We start from the raw sequence: 16,179 nt of genomic DNA on the forward strand, positions 1-16,179 counted from the left end.
TGACAACAACAACAACAATTCAGAGAATACACTAACTACCAAACATTTTGAAAACTACATAAGCAAAAATAGACAAAATAGATGATTGGGACATATTAAAAATTACAAACTTACATGCATTAAAAAACTTCACCAGAAAAGTAAAAAGAGAACCCACAGAATGGGAAAAAATCTTTTGCAATTCACATCAGACAAGGGACTCATTTCTAAAATACATAGGAAACTACAACACATCTACAAGAAAAGTACAAATAACCCAATTAAAAAATGGGCACAAGACATGAAGAGACACTTCACCAAGGAGGAGGTCCGGGTAGCCAACAAATCTATTAAGAAATGTTCATAATCATTAGCCATTAGAGAGATCCAAATCAAAACAACAATGAGATATCATCTCACACCAGCAGTAACAGCAAAGATCAAAAAAGTAGAGGACAATAAATGCTGGAGAGGATGTGGAGAGACTGGGGTGCTCCTACATTACTGGTGGGATTGCAAAATGGTCCAACCTCTCTTGAAAGCAATATTGAACTTCCCCAGAAGGTTTGAAATAGAAATATCTTATGATCCAGCAATTGCTCTTCTTGGTATTTACCCATAAGAAATATGAGTCATAACATGAGTAGATATAAACACACCAATGTTCAGAGCAGTACTATTTACAATAGCAGAGAGATGGAGGCAGCCTAAGTGCCCATCACCTGAAGAATGGATAAATAAACTGTGGTACATACACACAATGGAATATTAGGCTACCTTGAAGAATAACAAGGAAGCTGTAAGCCACTGCATTACATGGATGAACCTTGAGGACATTATGTGGAGTGAAGTTAGTTAGTCACAAAAGGATCAATATTGCATAGGGCCACTACTGTAAAAGACTAAGAAAAAGAATCCATACTAAAGGGAGGGGGTGATTCTTTGCTGGTTACTGGGAATACATGCTCTGATTGGTGACCATGTTCATCACTGATAAGGGGAAGTGAGGGACAAATAGCAATGAAGCTGTAAGCTAAGCCCTACAATGTTCAATAGACTCCTGTGAACCCAGGTGGAGACCTGGTTGGCCAGCAGTGTGGCAAGATCTGGGGTCTCTTGGGGCCAGGGTCAGTGACATAGCCACAGAGGACTAGAGTGGAGAGTGAAGTGTCCAGCTGATAAGAAGAGAGGGCATACACACAGAACATCCACACTTTCAGATAATACCCACTTGACCCAGCTTCAATGACTGTATGATCAGAGCTCAACTAGAAGAATAAAGAAGAGGAAAAAAAGAGTAATCTGATACAATTTGATGAACTTGACATACACTTATGGATGCAGTAGCTCAAAAGAGGGAACAAATCTTTATAGGGAGGATCATTCCCACACCCTTGATACACGGAGTAAACAGGGATGGGCAACTTGGGCATTGGCTACCCAGAATGCGGGAGGGGGGACTAGAAAGGCAATAAGTGATTGGTTTACATGCTTTCAAGAGGGATCCTAGATCCAGAGGGCGTGGAGAAGGTAGCATCTCCACTGAGTAGTATCCAATCTGTCTGGGTGGGGCTGATGAAAGGAGATACGGATAGGTCTCTTGTGATATAATAGTGTATAGTTGTTATCAGGAATGACTGTGAGGGTTGGAAATGTAAAGGCAGACTTTTTAGTAAAAGGAGGGGAGTGATTGATTCGTAGTCTAGGTGCCTGGGACCATGAAGGGAGAAGATCGGAGTACGGTACTATACCGAGGGAAGCAGTGAAGCCAGAGATGGAGGAAGAGATGATGATGTGGAGTGATGGAGCGGCTGGGGTCTTTAGACCCAGGGAGGGAGAGAGGCTGTGTGCTGAAGACTGTGGGGCAGGCTTGCAGGGTTGGTTGATGATGCATGGAAGGGATTGTAACCATGGCAATGAAAAGATACATGATAGGATGAATGTAAAGCTAATGTTCTCCCATGTAAACTATCACATAATTCACAATAAAACATTTTAAAAAACTGAATAGAGAAAAATACTATTAACTGATGGTATACGGCAGGGATAATAATCATTGTAATGAAACAAGGTATATGATTTGTTGAATGTAAAACTGATGATCTGCCCTGTAAACTTTTACTCAATTCACAATAAAAACATTAAAAACAAAACAAAACATAAAAAACTAAAAACTCCCCTCACCCTAACAAATATGAGGGGACTTTCAAAAAGTTCATGGAAAATTTTCAGTATCTTTTAAATTCATTTTTCCAAGAACTTTCAAAATTCCCTTGTAAGTAAATAAATTAGATTTCCTGGCCTTCGTTGCTGGTAAATTATTTTCGCTGATACCATTGATAGTCAGTATACACATCAGGAAAATCAATGCCATATGTCAAAGCAGGTACTTTTTAAAAATATTTACGCTGTTTTTTTAATTAAGAAAGAAATGCTTAAAATGAATATTAATGGAAAGCAGGAAACATTTCTCATGCTTAATTAATGCCTTTTCTGCACACACATTGTCATGTAAAATAAGCCACTGTCTATAAACTGGAAGCATGTTTTCAATATATAATGTTGTTGTTGTTGTTAAGTGCCATCAATAGAGCGGTTTATTTTCTTCTTTAAATAATCCTACCTAAAATACCACAGTCCTTAAGAGAAGCACTATAAAGACAACTATAGCTGCTTTTATGAAGCAGAAATGGTATCAATTTCCTGGCATATTTGATAATGTTATGATCTAAAATATTGTGTGATTCTAAAGTTCTTTAAAACGGATATTTCTTTAAAACCAGTCATTTCCCTTGCAATGGCTAAAATTTTGTGTCGACTTATGTGGCCAGTGGTTTGGCAGTTGAACTGTAGTTATCCCCCATGAAATCTAATACTATGTAATCAACTCTATAATGAATGACTGTTGAGCAGTCAATCAATTGAAGGGAAGCTTCCTTGGGGATGTGACCTGCTTCATTTATTACTGGACACTCAATTAAGGCCTGCTTGCTCTTTGCTGTGTCTGGATCTTACATTGGGCTCATACTCTAACCTCTGATTCTTTGGACTTGAGTCAATGCGTGCTCTATTACCCATGGATTGTAAGAGTCAGCAGCAGTTTGCCTGCTTACCTGACAGACCTGCCTGCCTGCTGACTGACCTACTGTATTGATCTTGGTTCATCAGCCCTGCAGCTATGTGAGTTAGAAGCCTGCAGCCTGACAACTGACCAATGGACTCAGGACTTGCTCCCCTCTACAACTGAGTGAGCCATTTCCTTGCTATAAACCTATTACTCTTTTTGAATCTCTCTCTATCTAATCTATCTATCTATCTATCTATCTATCTATCTATCTATCTATCTATCTATCTATCTAGTCCTGGTGTAGCACTGCAGGATAAAGCAGTGGACTGCAAGACTGGTAGGAACTGTAATATTGGTGGTTCAAACTCAACAGCCTTTCGGTGGAAACCCTAAACAGGGTTGCTATAAGTCAGAACCAACTTGATGGCATTTAATGACAACATATATATGCATATGTAAGGCTCACTGGTTTTGCTCCTCTAGAGAACTTAATTTAAGACACCTTCTAACTAAACTTTTCTCACTATGATTACTAATCCATGATGTTCCCTTTTATATAGTCTAGGCTATTAATAGAAATTTGATTTAAAATAATTTCAAAAAAATGCTTAAAGTTTTTTTGGCTACTCATTCTAGTATACACACAGATTTGGACATATTGTTGCTTCATGTTGTTACTGTACTGTCTATCTATAGTTAATTATGATTTATCAAATGGGTCAAGTCACGCTAAAAGTGTTTCATTTCAGGATATTGAAAGTATAAAATACCAAGACTTATTTCACAAAGCAAATGTATTTTTCAAAGCAAAATGTTATTAACCTGTTTGTAAATTACAGAGTTGAAAATGAAATTGCCGAATAAGAATAATAAGCATTAAAAGGATACAAAAAAAAACTAAAAGGAAACTGTATTTCAGTTTTGCCTTGAATAACGAGAATTTTTAAAGAAATCATTTCAGTATTAAAATATTTTTAATGGTACCTCTATTGTTGACTTTCAGCTAGTGTAAATAATCAAAGATCTAGTATAAGTAATCAAATAATTCCAGAATCAATCTACATTATGACTGTTTTGTGTTTTGTTTTGTTGTTTGCCATCAAGTAAATTCCCTATGTAAGATTTCCGAGGCTGGTTGGTCGGTTTGGAACTGTCGACCTTTTGGTTACCAGTCTAGTGCACTATATCCTACAGCACCATGCCAGGATTATATTGTTTTTATTAAGTGCTATCGAGTTAGTTTGAATTAATAGTGACCCCGTATAGTTTCCTAGGAGTGGCTATTGAGTTTGAACTGTTGACCTTGTGGTTTGTGCTTATCCTACAGCACCATACCAGGACTTCACACTAGAGCTACAGAGAGGTTTATTCAGTAGATGATAATGGTAGGTAGTAAGTCTATAGTAGGTCATAAAATGTGAAAAACAGTGGAAAGCATAGAAAAAAATTACATTTACCACTGTACAGGTTTTTCCACACCATGAACAGTACCACACTTTGTCAAACCTTTCTAATTTTATGATACTATTAATTTTATCATTTAAATTCTAACTATACTAATTCTCTGGCAGCCTAGTGGTTATGAATCGGGCTGCGAATCTTAAGGCCAGCAGTTCGAAACTAACAGCTGTTCTGCGGGAGAAAGATGAGGCTTTCTGCTCCCGTAAAGATTTGCAGCCTCGGAAACCCTGTACAGGGTCACTATGAGTCGGAACCGACTCCACGGCATGTAACAACAACAACATACTAATTCAAATAGAAATTGGGATATTTAGTGAATATATAGCTCTTTTCGTCTAACATATTCCCACAATTTTCCACTTGTCAAGAAGTGGGGAAACAGTGGCCTAGTTAGAGCACCAGCTGAGAAGTTGGAGAAGGCAAAGAGAAACAGGTAATCAGGTAAAACTCGAGACAATGGGTGGTTCTTGCTCTAGAGGCATACTAAACACATGCAGAAGAAGTAAAGCCCAGAAACCAAAAGGATTGTTAGAAAGAAAACCAGAGATGCAAAAGGCCAGAGATTAGTTTTGAAATTAACTATTTAGGTACCTGGTGTGACGCTGTAGGATAAGCACTGAACCACAAGGTCAGTTTTAACCACAAGGCTGTTGTTGTTATGTGCCGTGGAGTCTATTCCGACTCATAGCGACCCTGTACAAGGTTTCCGAGACTGTAAATCTTTACGGGAGCAGAAAGCCTCATCTTTCTCCCGCGGAACAGCTGGTAGTTTTGAACTGCTGACTGTGAGATTAGCAGCCCAATTCGTAACCACTATGCTACCAGGCTGTTCAAATTCACCAGAACTAACTCAACGGCACTTAACAACAACAATGTTGCCCAAGTAGCTTGTGCTGTAATACTAACCTAAAATTGGGATGTTCCAACTTCTTGTTTTACAGAATAAAGGCCTGATAATCTATTTCTATAAAATGCTATATAGTCAAGAAAACCCAATGGAGCACTTCTACTCTATAGTCCATGTGATTTCCAAGATTCTGAATGAACTCAAGACAACACGTTTTAATTTTGTTTGGAGGAGGAAGAGATCACAAATGAATGATGAGCAAAATTTTTCAGATCAGAGCTTGAGTGTAGGATAGGAAGAAGCTCGAACATGATTGTAAACCTGATGAAACCCCACTGGCACCTATAAACACACATGCTGGTGAATTGGTCCCCATGGAGCAGGAAGAATAAACAAAACAAAGTAAGCAAGAATATAATAGATTAAATGTACTTGATATTTTTCTTAGAAGACAACTTTTGAAGATTTAGTTTATATTACTTAAAGCATTAAAATGTCCTTCTTTTATGAATCATTATATGTAGAAATGTTTAAGATTATAAAATTTCTATTGTCACAGAATAAAATATAAAAGTAAAATGTAACAATAATAGAAGGGTAAATGTTATAACAGAAAATCATTTTTCCTTGAGTTTAATTTTAAAATCATGAAAATAATCAAGTCATTGCAATAAAGTACAATAACAATAGGTTAGCAGGGCAGCATCTTTTGTAATTGCTTAGGGGATACAATAGCACAACCTTGCTATGTGAATATCCAAGACACAAGGACTCTCTTTAAAGTTCAAATTCATTCAATCCAATTCTCTCTTCTATCTCTTATATTAAGGCCAACATTGAATATTAACAATTTTTATTAGCTATGACCCTCATTTTTCAAATACTAAAGCCTGCTAATGTAAAATGCTTCCAAATGTGATATTTATTTTGTAACTTATTCATAAAAGTTATGCAGTTGAAATTACAGCAGGTTTAATAAATGATATAAACCTGTATCATTCTTATAGTGAGTTAAGAGTTTATATTCTTCACCACTTAAATTTTAAAATTTTGCAGTATTATCTAAAAGCATACTTGTAATGATTTGTTTGGACAATGCAAAATAAACTTTAAAGAGGTACTGTTTCCAATATGAATAACCAGTTGGATGAATAATTTTAAAAAAGATGAAGAAGACATTTTTAGTTTTTGTGAGAGCCAAATGTCTTGCCACAGAATTCATAGCTGGTTTGGTCTCATCTTATTAAAACTTTTTTCCTAAACTTCAGGTTTGGCTCCTCCTTTACACCTGTTTGCCAGATTAAAATAATCAGGAAATTATCAGGAAAACTATCCAGATTTACTGGACTAGTTGAGGTTGGATGAGTACCTAAAACTATTGACCTGAGATACTCATTAAACTTTGAATCAAGATAATCCCTTTTAGCTAAGTGCAGGTTAGCTTATAAAATAAATAATGTTACCCTTGAGTGCTAAACTTCATTAAAAAACCATACATATGAGTTCAAATGGCTAACAATTATTCTAAAGCATAGATGAGAATGTTGAGGGATCAGTGAGAGTAGATTATTAGGGACAGAACAATCAGAATGGAAGGAGAATGCTGACACAATTATGCAACCAAAGGATGTGACCAATGTCACTGAACAATATGTGTAGAAATTATTGAATGGGAACCTGTTTTGCTGCATAATCTCACCAAAAATATAAGATGTATTTTTTAAATAATCAGAAATTTAACAAAAAACTTCTCTTTTTGTCTTTATCAGAAATTATTGGAGAAGGATATAGAAGTACATTAGATTAGACCGCTTTTCTTCAGGTGACTATAATATACCTGAGACTATAAAATTAATGAAAATAGACACCTCTAAATGCCAAGTCCAGAGCAATGACCATGAATGCTCTCGACTTTCAGGAAGGGTAAATCAGTATGGCTGAGAACACTGGACTTCAAGAATGAATGGTTTCATAGAAGAACAGAATAGAAGAGAGACAGAGAGAAAAAAAAAAAAAAGATTCTGATTTAATGATGATTCCAGTATATTTTGGGAGTGTGGTGACTCCATAAGATAAGCACTGGACTGCGAACCACAAGATCAGCAGGTAGAGCCCTCTAGCCATTTTGTGAGAGAAAGATGAGGCTTTTTACTCTTGAAAAGATTTAAAGCCTAAGAAACACTGTACAGGGTCACTATGAGTCATAACTGACTCAACAACACTTAACAACAATAACAACAACAACAGCATATTTGAAGCAAACCTTTGTTAAGAACAAATGGAATATTTTTCTTAATAAATCCTGTTCAATTTAGAAATAGAAATTCATTCATCCTTTTTTCCCTGAAGTGCAATGAATTGCTTTTATAAAGCCTTTCTCACCATGGTTTTGTAACTCCCACAAAATGACTGGCTGGAATTAAGCATATAATGTTCATAAAACTCAGTCAGGACAATGCAAATGAGGTGACTGAGGTATACTAAGGGACTAGTCAATTTTGATTAAGCACTGGACAGCAAAGTAAGTTTGAACTATAATGTCGGTGGTTGAAACCCATGAACTGCTCCTCAGAAACCCTATATATGGTCGCTATCAGTTGGAACAAATTTGACAGCACTTTACAGCTACAAGTCATAAAAGAGTTAATCCCTCTAAAGTGAGGAGGCAGGGCAGCCTCACTACTATCAAGAATTATCTGGAACAGATTTGTCCTTTGGACCAAGGATCTCTGATCCTTGGTCTCTTGTGCCTCTGCCCTGGTTTGACACTATTACAAAGCTCTTTTAGGGGTTTTCATAAATGCCCACAGAAAACACCTTAAACTTCAGCCTAAAGATACTTAGTTCTTTTTCTGTGGACCAGAAAACCTAACTCCCCTAATCAAGTGCTTGGAGGTGCTCTACTCTGTAAGCAAGCCTCCTGCCCAAAGTCACTCAGCTTAATTTCTCAGTGGGCTGGGAAGCCTGCTGTTCTGTCTTGTGTTCTGTCCCTTGGTTTTTCTATGGCTACTCCTCTGCTGCTCTTTTGGCATCACAGCATTCTGTCCCTGAGTTGAGAAGATTCAATATGCAGGGATATTGGGATCCTTAGGATGGGCTCCACTCCTGGATCTTCCTTATAGGTAGTGAGATTACCCCCTCATGCTTCTTAGATGGCTCATTTATACACACATAAGTGTTTCAAGTTTTTACTGTCACAATTAGCCCTGTTAGCAGTCATTCACAATTGAATCATATAATCCATCAGTATCTTTCCCATCTTCTCTTAACCAGTCTTTTTTTTTATGTTTTTATTTTGCATTGAGTGAAAGTTTACAGGGCACATCATCAGCTTCACATTCAACCATTCATATAGCTTGTTTCATTACATTGATTATTATCCCCTCCATATATCATCAGTTTACAGTGTTTCTTTCTATCCTCTTTAGCTTTCTTTTTTTTTTTGGATGGGGGGGACTCTTAACCAGTCTTACCAGGAAAATGTCGTTTAATGGAAGTCTACAAAGACTATGGCTACAAGAGACATTAAATAACTGACCACAGTTATTAAAGAAATAAAAAATAAATTATTATATATGGTTTTGATGTGTAAAATAGGTTAGATTTTTAATAGTTTACAAGTTTTGTTCTTCACTCTCCTACTACTTGCCATGTGACCTTATATTTCTAACCAATAGTTTCTTAATTAATAAAAAGTATATTGAACTACACCATCACTAAGGGTCCTCTATGTTTTAAAATATTTGTACTCTTTTATATGCCTTTCCAAGTATTAGACACTCTAGCATTATTGTTTAAATTCTTGTATGAGATGTTGAATAATAGCTTTTAATAGAATACTTACATTTTGGCCCACTTGTCTAGTTCTTCTTCCAGATATGTTTTAACCATTTTTGGTTGAAGGCCAAGAGAATTTCCCAAGAAATAGATGGCATTTTCATCCTTATTCACTAGCGATAAATCAACTGAAACAGAAAAAAAATGTAAAAATTGCTTATTCAATTAATTAACATTCTTCCATTTGGCATTGTTAATTCAGTGCAAACAATTAATATAATTAACTCCAAGAAGGATAATAAATAACTTACTATTCCTCTCAAGGATAACATCAAGTTCTCTGAAAAATAATTAACCTTTTACATTTATATTTTGAAATACAATTTAAGTCTAGAGAGGCTATTGTTGAGATCTCTCATAATTATTATACTCCCTGAGGAAATCTAAATTAACAAACACTTTCAGTAATTAATAGCCAAAGGCAATAGTAAAGTGGTTAAAAACAGTTTTTACAAAAAAAATATTCAGCCTATCTAATTGTATTAAAAGTACAATTAGGTAAGTACTTATCCTCTGTATTGTTGTTCAATGCTGTCCAGTCAGTTCCAACACATATTGACTCTGTATTAAATTCCAACCCTTTGTGTTAATTGGTTTTATATGAGTAAATGTGGCATATTTTAAAAGTCTAAAATAGTATTTACATATATGAAGTAGATATGCTGGATTTATACATATATTAACTTTATATATCTACATATAAACTAGATGAATCCACACAATAAGCACTGGACTGAGAACTAACAGGTCATAGTTCGAGATGAGAGTTTCTGCTGCCACAAAGATTTCCAGGCTCAGAAACCCTACACAGGGTCGCTATGAGTCAGAAACAACTTGATGGCACTTAATAACAACAACAACAATTTATAAGATAAGGTCAGCAGCTCAAGCCATCAGCCGCTCTTTGAAAATCCTACACAGGTTTGCTATGAGTTTGAACTGACTACACAGCACTTAACAAAAAGAAACATATAAGAAGGTTTGGTGGCCCAGGGGTAAGGTCACTTGGCTGCTAGCCAAAAGGTCAATAGCATAGAACCCACCAGCCACTCCTCAGGAGAAAGATGAGGCATTCTATTTCCATAAAGATTTATAGCCTCAAAAACCCTATGAAGCAGTTCTACTCTGTCCTCTGTTGTTGTTGTTAAATGTCATTGAATCAGTTCTGACTTACAGAAACTCTGTATAGGGATTCTAAGTAGTAGGGGCTGGTGGGTTTGTACTGCTGACCTTGAGATTATCAGTCTAGTACTTACCTACAGAATCACACCAGAACTCTCTCCTATTGGTTCACTATAAGTTGGAATTGACTCAAAAGCAACTGGTTTATTTTGGGTGTTTGTATACACATAGACAAGTTCCTAAGGAGCTCTGGTAGTGAGCGTAGTGGTTACAAATCGGGATGTGAGCCTCAAGGCCAGCAGTTCGAAACTACCAGCTGTTCTGTGGGAGAAAGATGAAGCTTTCTGCTTCTGTAAAGATTTACAGCCTCAGAAACCCTGTACAGACAGAGTTGCTATGAGATAGAACCGACTCCATGGCACATAACCACCAACCACCATACAAGTTCCTAAATGGTATACATAATTTGTGGTAACTGTCAACCTGAAGTTTGGAGATATCAATCCAGTGGTACCACAGGAAAAAATACCTGCTGATCCACTTTGGTTAAGATTACAGCCAAGAAAATCCTATTTCTAAATTGTATTTTTAAAATTACAATGTATTTCCACATTGTAATATTTGTAGCCATGATAAGCACATATCAACTAGACAGCAACTAACAATACCAACAATAATGTACACATATATGTCTACTATTAAAGCCTGTATGTAGTTATTGTTAGCTGTCATCAAGTCTTTCTGGACTCACAGAGACTCTATGTACAGCAGACCAAAATACTGTCCAGTCTTGGTCTATTCTCACAATTGTTGCTACGTTTGAATCTATTGTTCCTTTTCTTGCTAACCTTTGACTTTATCTAGCACGAGGCCCTTCTCCAGGGACTGGTCCCTCCTGATAACATATCCAAAGTAAGTAAAAGGAAGTCTTGCTATCCTCACTTCTAAGGAGCATTCTGGTTGTACTTGTTCCAACACAGATTTGCTTGTTCTTCTGTAAGTCCTTAACATTTGATAATCTTTACTGGCATCATAATTCAAATGCCCTTATTTTTCTTGAGTCTTCCTTATTCATTGTCAAACTTTCACATGCACATGAGGTGATTAAAACTGCCATTGCTTGGGACAGGTGCACCTTGGTCTTCAAAGTGACATCTTTGCTCTTTAACAATTTAAAGAGGTCTTTTGCAGCAGATTTGCTTAATGCAATATGTCATTTGATTTCTTGACTGCTGCTTCCATGGGTATTGGTTGTGGATTCAAATACAATGAGATCCTTGACAACTTCGGTCTTTTCTATATATCTATTTTTCATTCAAATAAAACATAAATTTGTTGATTTATCTTACAGTTCATTCTCCTGATTGCAAACAAATGCAATTTCATTAACAAACCAATCTATAAAAGTATGACATAATCCAGAAATACACAAGTTTATATTTTTGTTTTACTGAATTTTCAATTAGTTTATGGAAGAAAAAACACAAAGCTACTTGATTACATTTCATTGGAATCATTTGATAATATACTTGTCTTTACTTTAGACTTCTTAATTAAACCTGCAAAGACCTTTTAAAAACATAACATCTATTTCAACCTGATTAATTTTTTATATAATGTGGCTCTTCTTCATTGGTATCTTCTATGCCTGACCCAAGATAAGTGTTGCAAATATTGTTCACACATTTAAATTGGATTCACTAATTATTCTTTGTTGACCTACAGAACAAATGACAGCATATTGGAAGAATTTTATTTAGATTTTAGAATATTTAACCTATGGTCTATAACTCAAATTTCAGCTAAGCCTTCAAGTAAGTTCAGCTTAAAGACTGAACACGCTCTCTGTGTGTCAGCCCCATCAATGACCTATGATGAGGAAGCAGCCACCCAGATGGTGACTCTCATTGTCCTGTCTTGTTCTTTCATTGCAAATGCTTGTAGTGACAACTAGGTAGTATGTGGTTCTCATTTAGAAAGTTGTTTTTAAAATGCTGTTCATTGTGAAAGAAAGTAGAACTACTACCTAATTACTATATCCCATTCCAGTCAAAAGCACTACTCTTCCAGTCAAAAGACATACATGTCTTTTCTTGGTTACATTACTTGTTTTGTAAGTTTCAAATCATACCATCAGGCATTATGTAAGTATTCAATGAATTCTGTATAAAGTGGTTGGACCTGTGCTGTGGCAAAGTGCTGTTGAGTCAGTTCTGACTCACAGTAACCCTATATAGGATTTCCATGAAGCAGCTGGTGGGTTTGAACTGTTGTCCTACAGTGCCACATCAGGACTCAAAAATATATATTTTGTAAAAGACTTGAAAGGATGAAAAGACGATCCCTGGTCTTCACCCCAATCCCATGTGATCTATGCAATATGAAAGACAAGTAGGATGTTAAACATTGGAGCCTATGCTTCTCTTGTGACAGCAAAATGACAATAAAGTTTGTTACTTGTAAATGTCTACAGTCTTGTCAGCATAGAGCTTCAACAAAGAACAGAGAAAGGATTCTAATGACTATAAGTAAAACATGAGAACCAACTTTTTGGATTTGTTGTTAAGTACCATCGAGTCAGTTCCAACCCATAGCAACCCTGTATAGGGTTTCCAAGGAGCAGCTGGTGAGCTTGAACCACTGACCTTGCAGTTCAAACAGCTTTGCAGTCTGGTGCACTAACCCACAGTGCCATACCAGTCCTTTTATATTACTTTATCCGTTCTCACATAGCCATATGGCCTGGAACAAAGTAGAAATAAACCAGCTCAAAAGGGAAGGAAATTTCCCAAATAAAGAAGCCAAGATCTTCCATCATATCTGTTGTCAATTTTCATTCCATTTTTTTTTAAATGAAGAACTATAATTTTTTACTTCTTATTTATGTTCATGAGGAACTTGTATATAGACCAAAAGGTAATCTTTCAAACAGTACAAGGAGATACTGGAAGGCTTAACATTGGGAAAGGTGTACATTAGGGTTGTATCATTCCATCATATCTATTCAATCTGTAGGTTGAGCAAATAATCTGAGAAGCTGGATTATATGAAGAAGTATGTGGTATTAGGATTGGAAGAATACTTATCAATCACCTGTGATATGCAAATGACATGACCTTGCTTGCTGAAAGCAAAGAGGACTTGAAATACTTATTGATGAAGATCAAAGACTACAGACCTTAGTATAGATTACACTTCAATGTAAAGAAAATAAAATTCCTTATAACTGTACCAATAAATAAAATTATGATAAATGAAGACAAGATTGAAATTGTCAAACATTTCATTTCCATTGGATCCACCAATAAAGCTCTTGGAAGCAGCAGTGAGGAAACCAAATGATACATTGCAAGAGGGAAATCTATGGAAAAAGATCACTTTAAATTGTTAAAAAACAGAGATGATGTCACTTTGAGGACTGAGGTGTGCTTGATCTAGCCATGATATTTTCAGTCACTTCATACCTATGAAAGTTAGACAATGTATAAGGAAGGCCATAGCAGAATCCACACATCTGAATTATGGAATTGGCAAAGAATATTTTAAGTACCATGGGCTTCCAAAAAAACAAATAAATCTGTCTTTGAAGAAGTTCCACTCGAATGCTCCCTAGAAATAACTATGGCTAGATTTAGTCTCTTGTTTTTTGGACACATTAGCAGGAAGTACCAGCTCCCGGAGAAGGGCAGTGCTTGGTTAAGTGGAAGGTCAGCAAAAAAACAAAAGAAAACAAAGGAAGACTCCCCAACCCACCCAAAGATGGACTGACATTGTAGCAGCAACAATTGGTTTAAATGTATAAACAATTGAGAGGATGTTGCAGGTCTGGGCAGTGTTTTGTTCGGTTGTGCATAGGTTTGCTATGAGTCGGAACTGACTCAATGACACCTAACAGCAACAACAACATCATGATGAAAGAGCAAACTATATCCACTGCTATAATACAACCATTATGAGACTATTAGTAAAACTGAATCTTTAACTGCAATTTAAAAATGTTCCTCTTCCCCATTGTGACTTGTCCCTTTGAAAAAAGAGATTGCAAGAAGTTCCATGTCATACTTCTTATTTTCTTTGAAATTGTCATGTTTGTTACATTGAAACATCCATCATTATTGATAACCATATGCTGCTCCTTATAGTGGGAGTCCAGTCCTGGTGTGATGCTGTAGGATATGCACTGGACCACAAGGTCAGTTTGAGCTGCAAGGTTGGTGGTTTGAACTCACCATCCATTCCTCTAACAACAGACACAGGGTTGCTATATATGTCAGAACCAACTCCAGGGTACTTAACAACAACAACAAAGCTGGAGTCGTGGTTTAGAGTCTTCAAAGGTATTCATGTCTTTCATCTAATCCTTTATGTATTCTAGAGCTTTGGATATCTAGGCATAACCCTGAGACTTATTGGATGTTAAGTGTAAACGTATTTCTCAATATTTCAAAGTCAGCTTCATGATTGTTGTTCAACTTAGCATCTTGTAGCTATTGTTGCGAGGATCCTGTTTAATATTTATCATGGACTTGGGGGAATTTCCTGTCTGGAAACATTTGCTGCATTTATTCTTTTCTTTCAAAGATGAGCGAGGATTTAGGCACATCAGTCATTCTTGCTCTTCAGGATATTTTCTGTTGGTTTGTCAAATTTTAGTACATCCAGGGTCTGATGTTCTGACCAAATGTTTATTGTAGAAATTATAGCCTCCTTGTTATTTTTCTTCTTTGAAGTAGGAAATGTCAATTTGAGCACACACTTTTGGAATATGTCAACAGTCCTCTTGTGTTTCACCCTCACTTCAATTGCTTTTTCAAAAAGGTCATGGAACTTTGCAATCTTCTGTTTCAAAGAAAACCTCTGCTTGGATAGCACATTATGTCTTTTCGATGGGTTAAAAAATCTTTAGAAAGTCATTATGCTCCAAGATGTGATCAACTTCTTGTAAGCATCATCTTCCAATTCTTTTTCTCTTGAAAGTCTTTTTTTTTTTTTTATTAATTGGCTCTACTTGGTCTCATTTTGGGGAAGAAGAGGTTTATGAGGTATCTCAGTTTCTTCCACCTATCCATATTGTATTGATATACTCTGAGAGAAGACATTAGAGGTACCATGCTCTGTGAATTTTGTGGTTTTATGTCCAAATCCTGGTGTGGCACTGTAGGATTAGCACTGGACTGTGGACAAAAAGGTCAGCAGTTCAAACCCATTAGTTGCTCCTCAGAAACCCTACAAAGGGTCACTATGAGTCAGAACTGAATTGATGGCACTTAGAAACAATAACAAATGTCCAAATCAGATTTTTGTGTGTGTTTGTTATATTAGTTTACAGTAGGCAAAATATTCAAGCACTCTTCTTATCCTAAAGACGGTGACATTTTCCTGTAAAAAGTCAGCACTTGAATCTTTTTGGTTTTGTAGGCCACATAGCCTCTGTTGCAATATGTAAATGAATGAGAAAGTTTGTACTCTAATAAAACTTTAGTAAACACACACACACACACACACACACACACGGAGAAAGGATTACTCTTCAACTTCTGACACAGAATGAGCATGTTTAAATGTTTTATAAATTTTCTCTGCCAGCCAGGCTTGCAAATTCTGTAAACCCATCTTGAACCACAAATACTTGCTGCATGTTCTGCTGTTGTTATTATCATTAAGTGCCATTGAATTGGTTCTGACTCAGTGACCCTCTCAAGGAGGGACTGGTGGGTTTGGACTGTCAACCTTGCACTTGAAGCCTAGTGTTTATCCTACAGCATCACATCAGAACTCTTCCCTTATGTTATAAGTCTTCCTGGAGTCCTGGTGTGGCTCTGTGGGTTTATGTGCCAGACTGCAAAGCCATTTGAACTGCAAGGTC

At 36.3% G+C, this 16,179-nt stretch overlaps 1 protein-coding gene across 1 annotated transcript in view; it reads right to left on the bottom strand.

Annotated features, from left to right (window-relative positions):
• Positions 1 to 16,179, bottom strand: part of KYNU (kynureninase) — a 273,716-nt gene that overhangs the window by 203,457 nt on the left and 54,080 nt on the right. The window contains exon 2 of the mRNA XM_006834568.1: positions 9,199 to 9,319. Within this exon, the coding sequence (XP_006834631.1) occupies positions 9,199 to 9,319 (121 nt within the window). The remainder of the gene's footprint in view (positions 1 to 9,198; positions 9,320 to 16,179) is intronic.

The sequence above is a fragment of the Chrysochloris asiatica genome, unplaced genomic scaffold (genome assembly GCF_000296735.1).
Source record: "Chrysochloris asiatica unplaced genomic scaffold, ChrAsi1.0 scaffold00012, whole genome shotgun sequence".
Taxonomy (NCBI): domain Eukaryota; kingdom Metazoa; phylum Chordata; class Mammalia; order Afrosoricida; family Chrysochloridae; genus Chrysochloris; species Chrysochloris asiatica.